Here is a 15,353-nt window from a genome sequence, read left to right as displayed (position 1 = left end):
GGCGCGTATGTAGATGGAAGAAGGGTGGTAGAGAAGAGACAGGAGGAACTCGTTTAGACCGCACCGTTTTGAATGTTCACAATGGCCTCTGTAGCTGTAATTATCCATGACCCCCCGCAAGCGCTTACCTTTCGACCAACGTGCAAGTCCAGATGTAAAACGAGAACTTCTTGCTGGGCAAGTTGGTATTGATTCATTATACTCAATTTTTAAGGTGCCAAGGAACCCCACACAGCACACAGAGAGGGAAGCTAGAAAGACTGGAAGAGAGGAAGGAGAAGGGGAGGCAGGGAATGGGTAGAACCGATGCAGTCGCGAAAGGAGTGAATGACAGCCTTGCCACTCTTCGCTCGCAGTTCCTATACAAAGGCAAGGGGGTAGATTCTACCCCCCTTGTACAACGAAGATTCTAGACACATCAGAGCAATGGCGCGTTTCATTTCAAGATTGTGAAACGCGCCATTGCTCTGATGTGTCTAGAACTTTCGTTAATGAAATCCTGTCATCACACTGCGAACCAGAGTTTCATTGCAGAGGTAAATAGGCTGCAGGCTGCGGGTTGCCCAAGTGTGGTGGGGACGTCAGTCTCTGAGGTATCGCTTCAGAAACTAAAAGAGAGGCGTCACAAAAGTAACTGTGTTACACAAAAGAAAAGGCCTGAAGTTGTGCCGCATTGCCATAGAGTGGCTCACAATCTAAATAATGTCGCCACTAGATACCAAATCCCAGTAGTGTTTTCTGCTCCTCAGAAACTGTCAATGTTGTGCAGCCGTATTTCAAAAACAAGTAAAAAATATTGTGAAAAGAACCACGCGAAGTTTGTAGATTGCAGCGTCGGTGTGGTATATACGATTCCGTTGTCATGTGGCAAAGTGCATGTAGGGCAGTCAGGCCGCTGTGTTAACGAGCGCCTTAGAGAACATGATTGATCCATACCGAAAGGCAAAGGTTCCATTTAGCTCAACATTGTAAAATATGCAAGTGCAAAGCGATGTTTCGTGATACTACGATTTTGAAGAAGAGCCGTGATACCACCGTCCGAGATTTATCGCAAGATTTCTTCATACAGTCATTGGGGTCGCAGTGCATTAGTGTGCCTTTTTTAACCTTGTACAGCGCTGAATACTGTTTTTTTTCGCATGAGTGCGCTCTGGTGATCGGATGTTGGTGGTTCCTGCTCATGGTGCTCACTGCTCATGTTCCTTTAGATTCTGCTCTCTATAAAGTAGTGACGCAATAAAATGATGTCAGTTGAGGGTAGCGCCTTGTCCTATCGTCTTCCTTGCGTCTGTTGTTTTGCTCTAAACAGAGTAGTTAGGGATTCGCACCAACTAGCCCGCCAACGCATCGTGCTGGATAACTTACGCCGGGCGTGCAGAAGCAGAGCCTAAAGCGCCCCACGGGGTCTAGGCGGCACAACGGAAGCGATAGCGTTGCGGCTATGGCATTGCTCGAGGTCACGGATAATCACGAGGTCACGGTCGCGCACCGAGGCGGCCGCATTTCGACGGGGGCAAAATAAGAAACGCTCGTGCACTTTGATTTAGGGACACGTTAAAGAACACCACGGTGCCAAAATTAATCCTGAGTGCGCCAAATACGGCCTACCTCATTATTTCATTGTGGCTTTGGCACGTACAGCCCATAATCCAATTCACGTTTAATGCTTCTGCCACGACGAGATGTGCCATGTGAGGCAATGACAATGCTAAACCCTATCAGAGGTTATGAAATAAGGCGCAGAACGCCTCAAGCAAACACCTCTCCCTTTGTGTTTTGTGTACTATTCAGACGAACAGCAGTGGTGCACGCAAGGTAACGTCTAACATCAACTCGCCACTCTGGTGTTCGACAAAATGTTGAAGAAATTAAACATTACCGTCAACATCACCATTAATTATCGTCACTCAAAGCAAACAGCACAGAACGCTTCGTTTACATCAATTCCGACAGTGCGTGGGATGTGCATAAATTTTTAGTTGCCTGTTGCCTTCCAGGAAGTGTTATAAACGTGCTTGAATTTCACTGTAGATCAGCTTGTCGTACCAGATGTCGTAGCCACAAAGCCAGAGCACAACGCTTGTAAAGCGCGTGTGCTTTATGACTGTGTTACCGTGGCGACGAATGCGCATGCGTTCATTAAAACAACCAGAAAAAGAAGGAAGGGCAAAGAGGCTGGCTTACCCAGAATATGAGATTAAAGGTGATCAGCAGGGCTTTGGCGCACTTGGCCCCGCAAGTGAGAGCCATACTGAAAGAAAGAACCCATTCACTCAACCAACTTGTGCACAAACACAGCTCAATTTTCAGCGAAGCTTTTGAGCACTTGTCAAAATAATTTTATACTTATCGTAATGAAAGCCCATTTCTTTCAAGCTGCCCACCATATGACTAATAACATGAATCTAATTTCCTGAAAATCTAAAGGCGGCGTGAAATCACGGTGAAATCACGGTGAAAACATGCATACATAACGCCTGTGCAACGTCTTCGAATGGTGCAGTACGTAATTTACAGCAACTCCCGCAGTAAACCTTCAAACCTAAAACTTGACCCATTTACGCTCCGACAGGCCACTAAACTCCAACAGAGTTGTGTAAACACAGTGCCAGCTTTGGTTACGACTTGACGCAGCTCAGCAAGGTACGCTCCTAAAAATAGAACGAGTGTTATACGGCAAATAAACCGCCGACGTGAGCAGCACATCGCGCCTAACATGCGCCGTCACCAGTGTCCTTGCGCTGTGGAGCTTGGAAACAGGTGGCCGCATATCGACGGGGGCGCAATGCGAAAAAAACGCTCGTGTATACGTATACTTAGATTTAGGTGCACGGTCTCAGGTGGTTAAAATTAATCCGGAGTTCCCCCCTAGCTAGGCGTGGCTCACAATGTTATAGACCGTTGTCTTGTTACTTAAAGCCCTAGAATTCAATTTCATTCAACATGCGCCCTCCTCCCATTCCCCAAATTCTCAACTCTGCACCACAGATTGGTCTCCCTGTATACGCCATGCGCAAAACACCGACAACGCCGCCTGTCGCCAAGGCTGCGAAGCATAGGCGGGCTCGCCCGTCTGCGCCTATGCGCGCGCTGTCGCATTTGCGTTCTTGATCTGGATTTAACGCTTCTGTCAGCGATGTCTTGAAACAACTTTGCATAGTGTGGTACTTTGAATGTTTGATGTTTTATGGCGCAAGGGCCAAGTATGGCCAAAGAGCCCCATGTCCGTGGTAATGACTTCGCAGTGTAATCATGAGTTCGATGAAGTTAGTGTGGCGTGGCTGTTGAGGGGCCTTAAAAATGGTCGCGCTAAAGTGCGTAAAAACTGTATAATAAGATTATGGCGATGACTTATGACGCGTACTATGAACATTAAGATGCATTTAAAAAGAATGATACGATGTGTAAAAATATATAAGGTTATAAGATATGCTAGAGCACTACTGCCTCCTTAGAGCCCTTGAAAAACAAGGGCATGGAGGCATGTGCTATGCAAAACTGTTATCGCAGTGGCATCCTCTGGAGCGAGGATGCTCTACGAATTTAAAGGGCATATAACGTGTAGTACGACATCATTTAAATAGTTGAGGACTGCCTTGGTGTCAAAAAGCGGTTCTTTACCAAGAAACATAGCCGGTGTAGAGGGATGTAATAATGGTAAGCAAGCGGAAAATGTTGCTTTCTCTCCGTTTCGGCTTCCCGACACTCCAGGAGCACGTGGAGGACGGTAAGCCTCTCACCGCATCTACCACAGGTTGGAGGTTCACTTCCAGTAAGCAGATAATTATGGGTGCCAAATGTGTGTCCTATTCTGAGGCGACAGAATAGGACATCTGTTCGCCGAGATCTTGTTGGGGAGGGCCAAAAACCTAACTGTGGCTTTATAACGTGCAGTTTATTATTATTTCTGCGTCCCACATGCGTTGCCAGTGGTTTCGCAGTTTCTTTCGTATGTAAGGTTTCAGATCTGTGAGAGGCACCAAAGCAGTATTATAACAGCAGGGGGTGCAATTGACGTAGCCATCTCGTCTGCCAGAATGTTACCTTCGATTCCCCTGTGGCCAGGTACTCAGCATATGATGATATGCTGGTTAGAGAGATAAGCTTTGCACAGGTCGGAATAGGCCTCAGTAAGTACAGGATTTTTAAGTTTGTAGGGTGACGTTAAGGCCTTCACCACACTTAGGGAGTCTGTACATATAACGGCTTTTTGGAGTTTTGATTTCTTTATATGCTTTACAGCCAACCATATAGCGTAGGCCTCTGCCGTAAAGATACTTGTTTCTGGATGTTGTACATCGGATTCCAAAAAGATGGACCGACGGCTGCATACGATACTCCGGCATGTGACTTGGAAGCGTCTGTGTAGAACTCTGTGCATGAGTGCTTGTACTGAAGTTCTAGGAAATGCATTCGTATTTCGAGTTCTGGTGCGTATTTTGTAACTCTTACAAAAGACATGTCACATTCTATCACTTGCCAGTACCAAGGCGGTAGCTGCTTCGCTGGAGGCATCAAGCGGTATTCGAAGATTGGAACATCCATTTCCACGCTAAGCTCCCTCAAACGGAGTGAGAAAGGCTGTCTCACAGAGGGTTGATTACGGAAAAGTGCAGTACACGTAGAATCGTTAATAGTTTCACAACACGGATGTTCAGGATTAGAGTGCACTTTAAGGAAATATGTGAAGCTGGTGTGAGATCTCTGCAGATTGAGTGGCCACTCATTCGATTCTACATACAAGCTTTGAATGGGGCTAGTTCTGAATGCGCCTGTGGCCAAACGGATACCCAGGTGGTGGACGGGATCCAGCATCTTTAGTGCACTCGGGGTGGCAGAGTTGTACACTATGGCGCCATAGTCTAACCGTGATTGAATGAGGCTCTTATAAATATTCATTATACATTTCCTGTCGCTACCCCATGTTGTGTGTGATAGTATCTTTAGTAAGTTCATAGTTTTTAGACATTTAGTTTTGAGATATATTATGTGGGAGATGAAAGTAAGCTTAGAGTCAAGTATTACACCTAGAAATTTCTGTTCTTTGTTGACAGGTATTTGTTGTCCACCCAGTTCTATGCACGGGTCTGAAACCGGGCCTCTCTTTCTCGTAAAGAGAACACATGAACTTTTGTGGGGGTTCACTTTAAATCCATTTTCGTCTGCCCACTTAGATATCTTGTTCAAACTCTGCTGTACTTGTCTTTCGCACACTGCAAGGTTACAGGATTTAAAACCTATTTGTATGTCATCTACGTACACGGAATAAAATATAGCTGGTGGTAATGAAGCGCGGAGTGTGTTCATCTTAACTATAGAGAGCGTGCAGCTGGGCACACCTCCCTGGGGTACACCAGTCTCCTGTATAAATGGACGTGATAATATATTCCCGACTTTCACGCGGAAGGTACGCTTGGGCAGGTAACTTTCGATCCGTTTTAGCATATTGCCACGGATGCCCATTCTCGACAAGTCTCGCAAGATTCCGTACCGCCACGTTGTGTCGTACGCCTTCTCCATATCGAGAAATATCGACAGGAAAAACTGTTTGTGTACGAAAGCGTCGCGAATATATCCTTCAATACGTACAAGATGATCGGTTGAGGACCGCCCTTCTCTAAAGCCACACTGATAGGGATCTAGCATTTTACTTAGTTCAAGGAAGTAAATTAGTCACCGATTAATCATTTTTTCAAATACCTTACAAAGGCAACTTGTGAGGGCTATCGGGCGGTAGCTTGCCACTGAGGAAGGATCTTTGCCTTGTTTCAAAACAGGGACCACAATGGCTTCCCTCCATGCAGTTGGAAGGTATCCTGAAGCCCAAATGTGTTTAAAAGTGCCAGGAGTGTAACTTGGGTGTCATTGTGTAAGTTTTTGATCATTTCATACATGATTCTGTCAGATCCCGGTGCGGAGCTCTTGCATGCGCTCAAGGCAGCCCTCAACTCGGCAATACTAAACGGACGGTTGTAAGGCTCATTCTCTCGACTTTTTCTAGTGAATGGCTTACGTTCTTCTATTTGTTTATATTTGAGAAAAGATTGTGAATAATTGGTTGAACTTGACACGCACTCAAAATGTTCCCCAAGTGAGTCTGCCTGATCTTGCAGGGTATCGCCTTGTGTGTTTACCAAAGGGAGGGAGTATGTTTGTCGCCCTCTTATCCTATTCACCCTGTTCCAGACATTCGCCTCATCTGTGTACGAGTTGATTCCCGATAAAAACATCTGCCAACTCTCTCTTCTAGACTGTCGGCGCGTTCTCCTGCCTTGGAATTTCACTTGCTTAAAGTTAATCAGATTCTCCGCAATGGGAGAGGCGCGTAGCAACCCCCACGCTTTGTTCTGTTTCTTACGAGCGATCCTACAGTCGTCGTTCCACCAAGGGACACGCCGTTTGCATGCCAAGCCATTTACTTGTGATATGCATTTAGATGCGGCATCTATTAAGAAGGCCGTAAAATACTCCACAGCAGCATCAATTCGTAACGAGGACATGTCATGCCATGAGATACTAGAGAGAGTTCGGAATTTCTCCCAATCAGCTGTATCAACCGTCCACCTAGGTGCCTGTGGGGGATATTCGTTTTCTTTAGGTGTTCGTAGCAGTATGGGGAAGTGGTCGCTTCCGTAAGGATTATTTGTAACTTCCCATTCGAGTTCAAGCAGAATAGAAGAAGAAACCATGCTGAGATCAATTGAAGAAAAGGTTCTGTTTGCAAGACAGTAATATGTGGGTGCCTTCTTATTCAGCAGACACGCACCAGAAGACAAAAGGAACTGTTCAACAAGACGACCTCGCGCATCTATACGAGAGTCGCCCCACAGGCACTTGTGCGCATTGAAATCCCCAAGGACAACGTAAGGTTCTGGCAATTCATCTATGAAGGACTGAAATTCATGTTTAGTTAATGTGTAATGTGGGGGTATGTAAAGCGAGCAGACAGTGACAAGTTTGTTTAGGAGAACAGCACGAACCGCCACAGCTTCAAGGGGCGTTTGTAGCTGCAAACGTTGACACGCTATGCCTTTCTGAATAACAATGGCAACGCCGCCCGATGATGCGAAAGCATCATCGCGATCTCTGCGAAACGTAACATACTGTAGGAGGAAATTCGTGTGTTTTGATTTTAAGTGTGTTTCCTGTAGAGACAGCACTTTTGGATTGTTTGTGGATGAGTTCTTGTACATCATCAAGGTTTCTAAGAAGACCTCTGACGTTCCATTGAATTATCTGTGTATCCATGTTTGAAGTAAATAGGTGCTGCGTGTACGGAAACAGAAGTATTATTTGCAGAGATTTCAGAGATTAGGTTACCGGGCTCTTTCGAGGCCCTGTAATCGGGGTATTTCCCTTTCTGAAGCGTTCGAGGGAACCTCGCCGCTCCTTAGGCGCTTGGCGCGCTGTGGGGATAGGTGTAGTGTCCATTGCCTCTTGTGAGGCGCCGGACACGTGCTCTTGCGAGCGAGAAGTTACGAGAGAGAGTTCCGCCTTGGCGGGCAAGACCCCTGCGCCCACCAGCCCGGAGGTCGATGGGGCTCCCTGAGGGATTTGGCTGCGCCGGCTGTTGCCAGCGCTGGAAGGGGCCGGGGAGGTTAAAGCAGCCTCGGCTGCGCCCACCTTCGGCGTCGATGGTACCTGCTGCTGGGTTGACGGAGCAGCGCTAGCTGCAACCGCCGCGGGGGCAGGTGGCGTAACTGCCGACTCACTTCTTGGGGGTCGAACAGCCGCCGGAAGCCGTTGTGATGCTGCCCCCTGACGCGCCATGCACTTCGGCAAAGCTGGTCTTTGGAAGGTATGCTACCCGCCTGCGTGCCTCTTTGAATGATATGTTTTCCTTTACTTTGATTGTGACTATTTCTTTTTCTTTCTTCCAAGACGGGCATGACCGCGAGTATGCGGCATGCTCGCCATTACAGTTCACGCAGTGTGGAGCGTTTTCGCATGTTTCAGAGGCATGGTCACGGGAACTACATTTTGCACATGTCGGCCGGCCTCGGCAGTTCTGGGAACTGTGGCCGAAGCGCTGGCATTTGAAGCAGCGGAGAGGATTTGGAACATACGGCCTGACCCGTAGCATTACATAGCCGGCCTCGAGTGTCTCAGGCAGAATGCTTGAGGAGAAAGTCAGTACAAGATGCTTGGTTTTTATCTCCTTCCCGTCGCGCCTTAGCATGATTCTTTTAACACTGATCACGTTTTTCTCACTCCAGCCTTCCAACAGTTCGGCTTCTGTGAGCTCCATCAAATCGTCGTCAGAAACAACACCACGGCTGGTGTTCATAGTTCGGTGTGGGGTTATAGTTACTAGGATTTCCTCAAATGACTCAACTTTAGGAAGATTTTCAACCTGTTTCGGATCGTGGAGTTCCAAAAGGAGATCGCCGCTAGCCGTTTTCGATGCTTTATAGCCTGTACCAAGAGTTTCAGTGAGATACTTAGACACGAGGAAAGGAGAAATCATTCTCATGGACTTTTCAGGTTTGTTTGAATGAATTATATGAAATCGGGGGAAGTTTGGCGCTTTGTTTCCAAGAAATTGGAAAATATCTTCGGTGCGCCCTCGTTTCTGAGGGCGATCAGGTAGTCGGGGAAAAGAAGTGGCCATTAGAAGTATGGTGTTTTCGGCAGGGATGGCCGCCGCCCACCATGGAGCCCAACCAGGGGACGACACAGGACGGAAATATTCAGTTCTGCGCACGCCAGCGGTACAACTCCGCTATAACCGAATACATATACCCAAGACTGGATATAACGCACAAGGTTAACCCTCGCTGCCTACGAAGCCGGAAGTAACACGAAAATAAAGAGAGGACAGGAAAGATTGAAAGTGAGAGAAAGACGAAGGTTGGAGGGAGAAAGAGAAAGGAAAAGGCAACTACCGATTTCCCCCGGGTGGGTCAGACCGGGGGCGCCGTCTACGTGAAGCCGAGGCCAAAGGGGTGTGTTGCCGCCGGCGAGGGGCCGTAAAGGTCCAAACACCCGGCATTGGCTCAACCCCCAGGATCCCCTTTTCCCCGGACACGGCTAAGCCGCGCACGGTTAGTCGTGGGATGGTCCAACCCCCATGTGCTCGGGTACGTGGTGCCGCCACACACCAAATGCCTGCTGATGCAGAAACCCCTGCGGGGAGTGTAGTACTTTAAAAAGCCCAAAACATCGCCAGGCACCCGCTTAGTTGCCGGTGCTGCTTCACGAGCAAGAGTGACGGCTGCGGTGGATCGCGGCTGTTTGACGGAGAAGATAAGCAATCGCGCTTTGTTTACTGCAGTTTTAGAGTGATTAGTATGTTTTTATTTTTTGCTTCATGTCGTTGCGCCTTTAGTGAACGCTTCCACAATTAAACTTAGATTAGGTTGTTAGATTATGGGGTTTTACGTACCAAAACCGCGATCTGATTATGAGGCACGCCGTAGTGATGGACTACAACAAATTGGACCCCCTGGGAGTTTAAGATCCACCTAAATCTATGTACACGGGCATTTTCGCATTTCACCTCAGCGAAATGCAGCCACCGTGGCCGGGATTTGACCCCGCGACCTCGTGCGTAGCAGCCCAACACCATAGCCACTAAGCAACCACGGAGGGCCGTCAATACGTGGTCACCTCGTCTACTGTCCAGAAGATGCAATAAACATTAGGTTGTTGCTACTGATGAAACGGGATGGCCCCCTTTAAAAGAAACAAAAGAGAAAAAGATGCGAAAAGCTAAGTCAGCGAATGCGGAGCGAAGCTATGGAGATAGAGAAAGGCAGGGAAGTTAACCAGAGGCGAGTTTCAGGTTTCCTGCCCTGCAATGGGATGGGGCCTATAGGGTTTTTAAAAACGACAAAAAGCGAGAGGAGAAAGAAAAGAGAAAAAAAAGGAAGAAAAAATGAAAACAACTAGGTAACAGAAAAAAGGCGTTCCAATCACAGGCGTTCACACAGGGCCCTTCGTCTCCTGAAGCGCAGTACCACTTGGACGGCCGTCTGATGCGATGTTAAGTCGCGTAGATGTTTTAAACTTCTTTCTTCCGAAAGCGGCTGGTCGTCGAACTGGTTCTTCCTAAATCACATCTTCCTAAACCACATCTACTTCGCCGATGACACCGAAGAAACCTTAAACACACCAATTTTTACAAGTGAAAACCGGATGAAAACAAGTATTCATTGATTACTTAAATAACCTGTAATTAGCTCCATTAGCTCCAAACATTGGTCGCCCATCATCGTTATAACCTTTCTAATTTCCACAAAATTTGAGATCGTTGATACATTCAGTTCCCCTAGCTATAGGACACCATGGGAACATTCTACGCGTTTTAATAACGAGGGTTTCATCATTATCATCATCATCATCAACAGCCTGGTTACGCCCACTGCAGGGCAAAGGCCTCTCCCATACTTCTCTAACTGCCCCAGTCATGTACTAATTGTGGCCATGTTGTCCCTGCAAACTTCTTAATCTCATTCGTCCACCTAACTTTCTGCCACCCCCTGCTGAGCTTCCCTTCCCTTGGAATCCAGTCCTAACCCTTAATGACCATCGGTTATCTTCCCTTCTCATTACATGTCCTGCCCATGCTCATTTCTTTTTCTTGATTTCAACTAAGATGTCATTAACTCGCGTTTGTTCCCACACCCAATCTGCTCTTTTCTTGTCCCTTAACGTCACACCTATCATTCTTCTTTCCGCTATAGCTCGTTGCGTCGTCCTCAATTTAAGTAGAACCCTTTTCCTAAGCCTCCAGGTTTCTGCCCCGTAGGTCAGTACTGGTAAGACACAGCTATTATACAGTTTTCTCTTGAGGGATAATGGCAGCCTGCTGTTCATGATCTGAGAATGCCTGCCAAACGCACTCCAGCCCATTCTTATTCTTCTGATTATTTCAGTCTCATGATCCGCATCTGCGGTCACTACCTGTCCTAAGTAGATGTATTCCCTTACCACTTCTAGTGCCTCACTACCAATCGTAAAGCTCCCAAGGCTTTCTTTACTTCTTCAGGTGTTACTTGTGGGATTTCAAATTCCTCTAGACTATTCTCTCTTCCATTATCGTCGTGGGTGTCACTGGTACTGTATAAATCTCTATAGAACTCCTCAGCCACTTGAACTGTCTCATCCATATTAGTAATGATATTACCGGCTTTGTCTCTTAACGCATACATCTGAGTCTTGCCAATTCCTAATTTCTTCTTCACTGCTTTTAGGCTTCCTCCGTTCCTGAGAGCATGTTTAATTCTAGCCATATTATACTTCCTTATGTCAGCTGTCTTACGCTTGTTGATTAACTTCGAAAATTCTGGCAGTTCTATTCTAGCTGTAGGATTAGAGGCTTCTATACATTGGCGTTTCTTGATCAGATCTTTCTTCTCCTGCGATAGCTTACTGGTATTTTGTCTAACGGAGTTACCACCGACTTTTATTGCTCACTCCTAAATGATGCCCATAAGATTGTCGTTCATTGTTTCAACACTAAGGTCCTCTTCCTGAGTTAAAGCCGAATACCTGTTCTGTAGCTTGATCAGGAATTCCTATATTTTCCTACTTACCGCTAACTCATTAATCGGCTTATATGTACCAGTTTCTTCCGTTCCGTCCTAAAGTCTAGGCTAATTCGAGTTCTTACCATCCTATGATCACTTCAGTGCACCTTGCCGAGCACGTCCACATCTTGTAAGACGCCAGGGTTAACGCACAATATAAAGTCTATTTAATTTCTTGTCTCGCCATTCGGGCTCATCCACCTCCACTTTCGGCTATCCCGCTTGCGGAAAAAGGTATTCATTATCCGCATATTGTTCTGTTCTGCAAACTCTACTATTAACTCTCCCCTGCTATTCCTAGAGCCTATTCCATATTCCCCCACTGACTTGTCTCCAGCCTGCTTCTTGCCTACCCTGGCATTGAAGTCGCCCATTAGTATAGTGTATTTTGTTTTGACTTTACCCATCGCCGATTCCACGTCTTCAGAGAAGCTTTCGACTTTCTGGTCATCATGACTGGATGTAGGGGCGTAGACCTGCACGACCTTCAATTTGTGCCTCTCATTAAGTTTCACAACAAGACCTGCCACCTTCTCGTTAATTCTAGAAAATTCCTGTATGTTACCAAATATGTATGTTCTAAATATTTCCTTATTAATCAAGAATCCGACTGCTAGTTCTCGTCTCTCCGGTAAGCCCCGGTAGCACAGGACGTGCCCGCTTTTTAGCACAGTATATTGTCACGTGGTAGTGACGGTGAAGAAAGCAGCCAAACTAAGCAAGACGAATATAGCGTTTTATTGGGCGCGCTTGTGCCCTCAAAAACAGGCTACACTCAGAGAACGGCGACAGCGGCGAACACAGTCGGCGATCGTCGAAAATCTGATAAGCGGGTCAATCGCGTCGGCTTTTATACATCAGTCGTCCATTGTTCCAGAGTAATCGCTGGAACCCGCGTGCCTTCCACAAAGTTCTACATCATTCGCGTCGCGCGCACATGCAGATTGCACAAGGTTCGGTCACAGACAGCGGATGGAAGCATCGATAACATTCCAGAAACTTCCGATGCATGCAGGCGCGTCCTGCGCTGTGCGATAACATTTGTTAGGCGGAGAGACGTGTCGCCCGGTAAAGACAAACAAGTACGCGTGTCAATATACTTCTTTTGTCCTCCTAACTTCACTGAGCCCTATTATATCCCATTTACTGCCCTCTAATTCCTCCAATAGCACTGCTAGACTCGCCTCACTAGATAACGTTCTAGCGTTAAACGTTGCCACGTTCAGATTACAATGGCGGCCTGTTGGGGTTTAACGAGGGTTTAACGATTACCATTTAGTCACTAACGAGCCCACACATTCGTATCTTTGTCCTTCACATAGCTATTATGCCCCAAATTCCATCCAAACTGAAATTCAGTGCATCATCTTGTTCTCCCAGGACGCCAGGAAAACAGGCATGTAACTTTTTTGGGGAGCTTCTGCAGTCACGCCAAGAGCATCGCTGCAAACATAACGTTCAATCCTTGCACGCAAAGGGCAAAACTGCGACACCGGCGTCGATTGGTCCCAAAGCGGGCAGATTCGAGTATCCTCCCGTGCCTGTTGGAGCGACCGCGCACCTGTTGCGATATCATTTGCATGGACACTTGAGGCGCATTTCCGTCGTCGTCGTCGTGCTGTCCGGTATAAAGTCCCGGTGCGATAACATCCTGGCCGCGCGCCGTATGGTGTGGGTGCGAGAAGGATGGCGGCTCGGTCTTGCGCGAGGGAGGAAGGCGTTCAAACGCGTGCAAGGCACCGGGTCTACTATGGCGGCGGCGGCTGCGTATGGGCAGTTTCACATGCTGCGACTGGAACGACGAAAATCGGTCCAGTCGCATGCGTCGCAATGCGATTTTTACAGGGCCCATTTCACATGATTGAGATTTCAACAATGCGTCCGGTGCGACGCCCAGGGCTGCTGACTACCAGGTTTCGTGGCACACGCTGCATAATTCTTTTATTGTAATGAATAAAACGTTTACATTATAATATTATTGACTTTTCTTGGTTAGGAGCAAATAATATGCACGTTTAGTAATTTAAAAACGTGTTAGTTAAGATTTGTTTTGGAATGCGCAACGGCAGTTTCTGAAGTTCAGTGCGACAATGCGCACGTAAACAGCTGTTCGCAGGTGGTTCAGCGCTGTGTGTTCTCTCATCTGCCTTCTACAACCGTTTCGTTCAGCCTGCGCTACAACAATCTACAAGATGACTTATCGACAAATTCATACAGCTACCCTCAGCTCAATGCAGTATTCGGAATTCGGCTGCCACAAAGTCGTCGTGTCAGTCCAACAAGATCCTCGCGCTACTCGTGCTCGGCGTCAGCTTCTGGAGCTCATGATTGCGCATTGCTCCTAGCCATATTATTGCACCAAACGCAACAACAAGCACCAACCCGAAAGCCCGCGTGTGCCCATGAACGAAGTCGCAAATGAGCTGTGTGATTACTGGACGTGGAATGAAAACTGTGTTGTGAAATTCAACCTTAGCGCTAGCCTGGTTTGTCCATCGCCGTGCGTGCGCTGTGAATATATATATTGGAGTCCTCTCTAAATATTTCCAAAGGCGCAAAAGCCGACGCATCAAATGTTTTGAGCAATTACCGTCACTTTTGTAGAAACCTGTACGTTGTAACAGCATTCTAAAAGACACACTTCTCGTCCACTTTGTTGTTCTGTGTCTCGCGCTGCTAGTACACTCGGAACTTCTAACAAGAAGACCATATTAATACGGGCTATTCATAATGCAGGATCGTAGGCCCACGGCAGTCGCACTTGTAGGGTTTTTCAGCTTCCTGCCCAGCCTCGCACGCCGCTCACGATTAGCGAGTATTGTGGAAATAAATATTATTATTATAATATTAATGTTATTAGATATTATAGTTTCTTCACTGTAATTTATAGCAATCATCCAGATTTCTTAAGTTGGTCATGCATTTAAGCTGTATTAGATCAACATTGTTACGACATGCTTATGGGAGTAATTTAAAGCTAGATTGCTCAGCCAGAGAAAGTACAAATGAAAGTCTCAATGTTTATTCCAATTTGGTATTCTTAAACCGATTATATTGGCAGAATTTTATGCCTGCTTGCATCGCCTGCAATTTAATATTCAGAGCAGGAAAAACCGATTTATTTTCTTGCTGTCGAACGGCTGCTTCAATGTCGATAGCAAATTATTATTATTCATTGCGAAAGTGTTAAGCAATGACTATATATCTAAGCTTATCAATGCGGTTTTGATCCACGAACACAATTAGGTTTTCTTTCTCCCTCTCAATGACAGCCATGGACTGAAACTGTTTGCTTTCATAAGTATCAGGATGCAAACATTCTGGAGTTTGTCCTGAGCATTTGTCTGCATCCTATAGTGCGGATCGCAGGGGTCTATGCATATCTTTATATTGCAACAAACGAATTTATTGAACTTTGTTTTCAAATCTACATTGTGGCCATGCAGTAACGACCACATTAATAAGCAAAAAAAAAAAAAAAAGAAACTGCACATGCAGTGTACGTGTTGGAATCTATACGAAGTGAAGTTTTTGTCAAGTGGTTAATTAAATGCTGTAAAAGTAACTGCGATATATACAATTTGTCTTATTTTCAACAATCCAACATGTCATCTTTTGCAAGGTTCGCTTATGCACCGCATAGGTCACAACCTTAATGTCATGTAATCTGTATGCACTACACTGTTCACAAGCTATACCGAAATTCAAACGGCAGTTAATGTGGATGCGCAGTGCGAGATATCAACGCAGTGACGTTTGTTGAGCAAGGAATGGTGCGAGGTGTATGCAGATAAATGAATGACATGTGCTTATGTACTTATT

General features: G+C 46.3%; 1 protein-coding gene across 5 annotated transcripts in view; it reads right to left on the bottom strand.

Annotated features, from left to right (window-relative positions):
- Positions 1–15,353, bottom strand: part of LOC126535907 (CD9 antigen-like) — a 200,529-nt gene that overhangs the window by 38,791 nt on the left and 146,385 nt on the right. For all 5 annotated transcript variants that reach the window (XR_008613553.1, XM_055073314.1, XM_050182761.2 and 2 more), the window contains one exon: positions 2,185–2,251. Coding sequence is in view for 3 of the 5 variants with exons in the window: in XM_055073314.1 (XP_054929289.1) it covers positions 2,185–2,251 (67 nt within the window). In the remaining 2 variants the exon portion in view is untranslated. Of the gene's footprint in view, positions 1–2,184; positions 2,252–15,353 lie in introns of those variants that run through there.

This window comes from Dermacentor andersoni, chromosome 4 (assembly GCF_023375885.2).
Source record: "Dermacentor andersoni chromosome 4, qqDerAnde1_hic_scaffold, whole genome shotgun sequence".
Lineage (NCBI taxonomy): Eukaryota > Metazoa > Arthropoda > Arachnida > Ixodida > Ixodidae > Dermacentor > Dermacentor andersoni.
The sequence above is the reverse complement of the archived record's forward strand: the minus strand, read 5'-3'. Positions and strand labels throughout refer to the sequence as shown.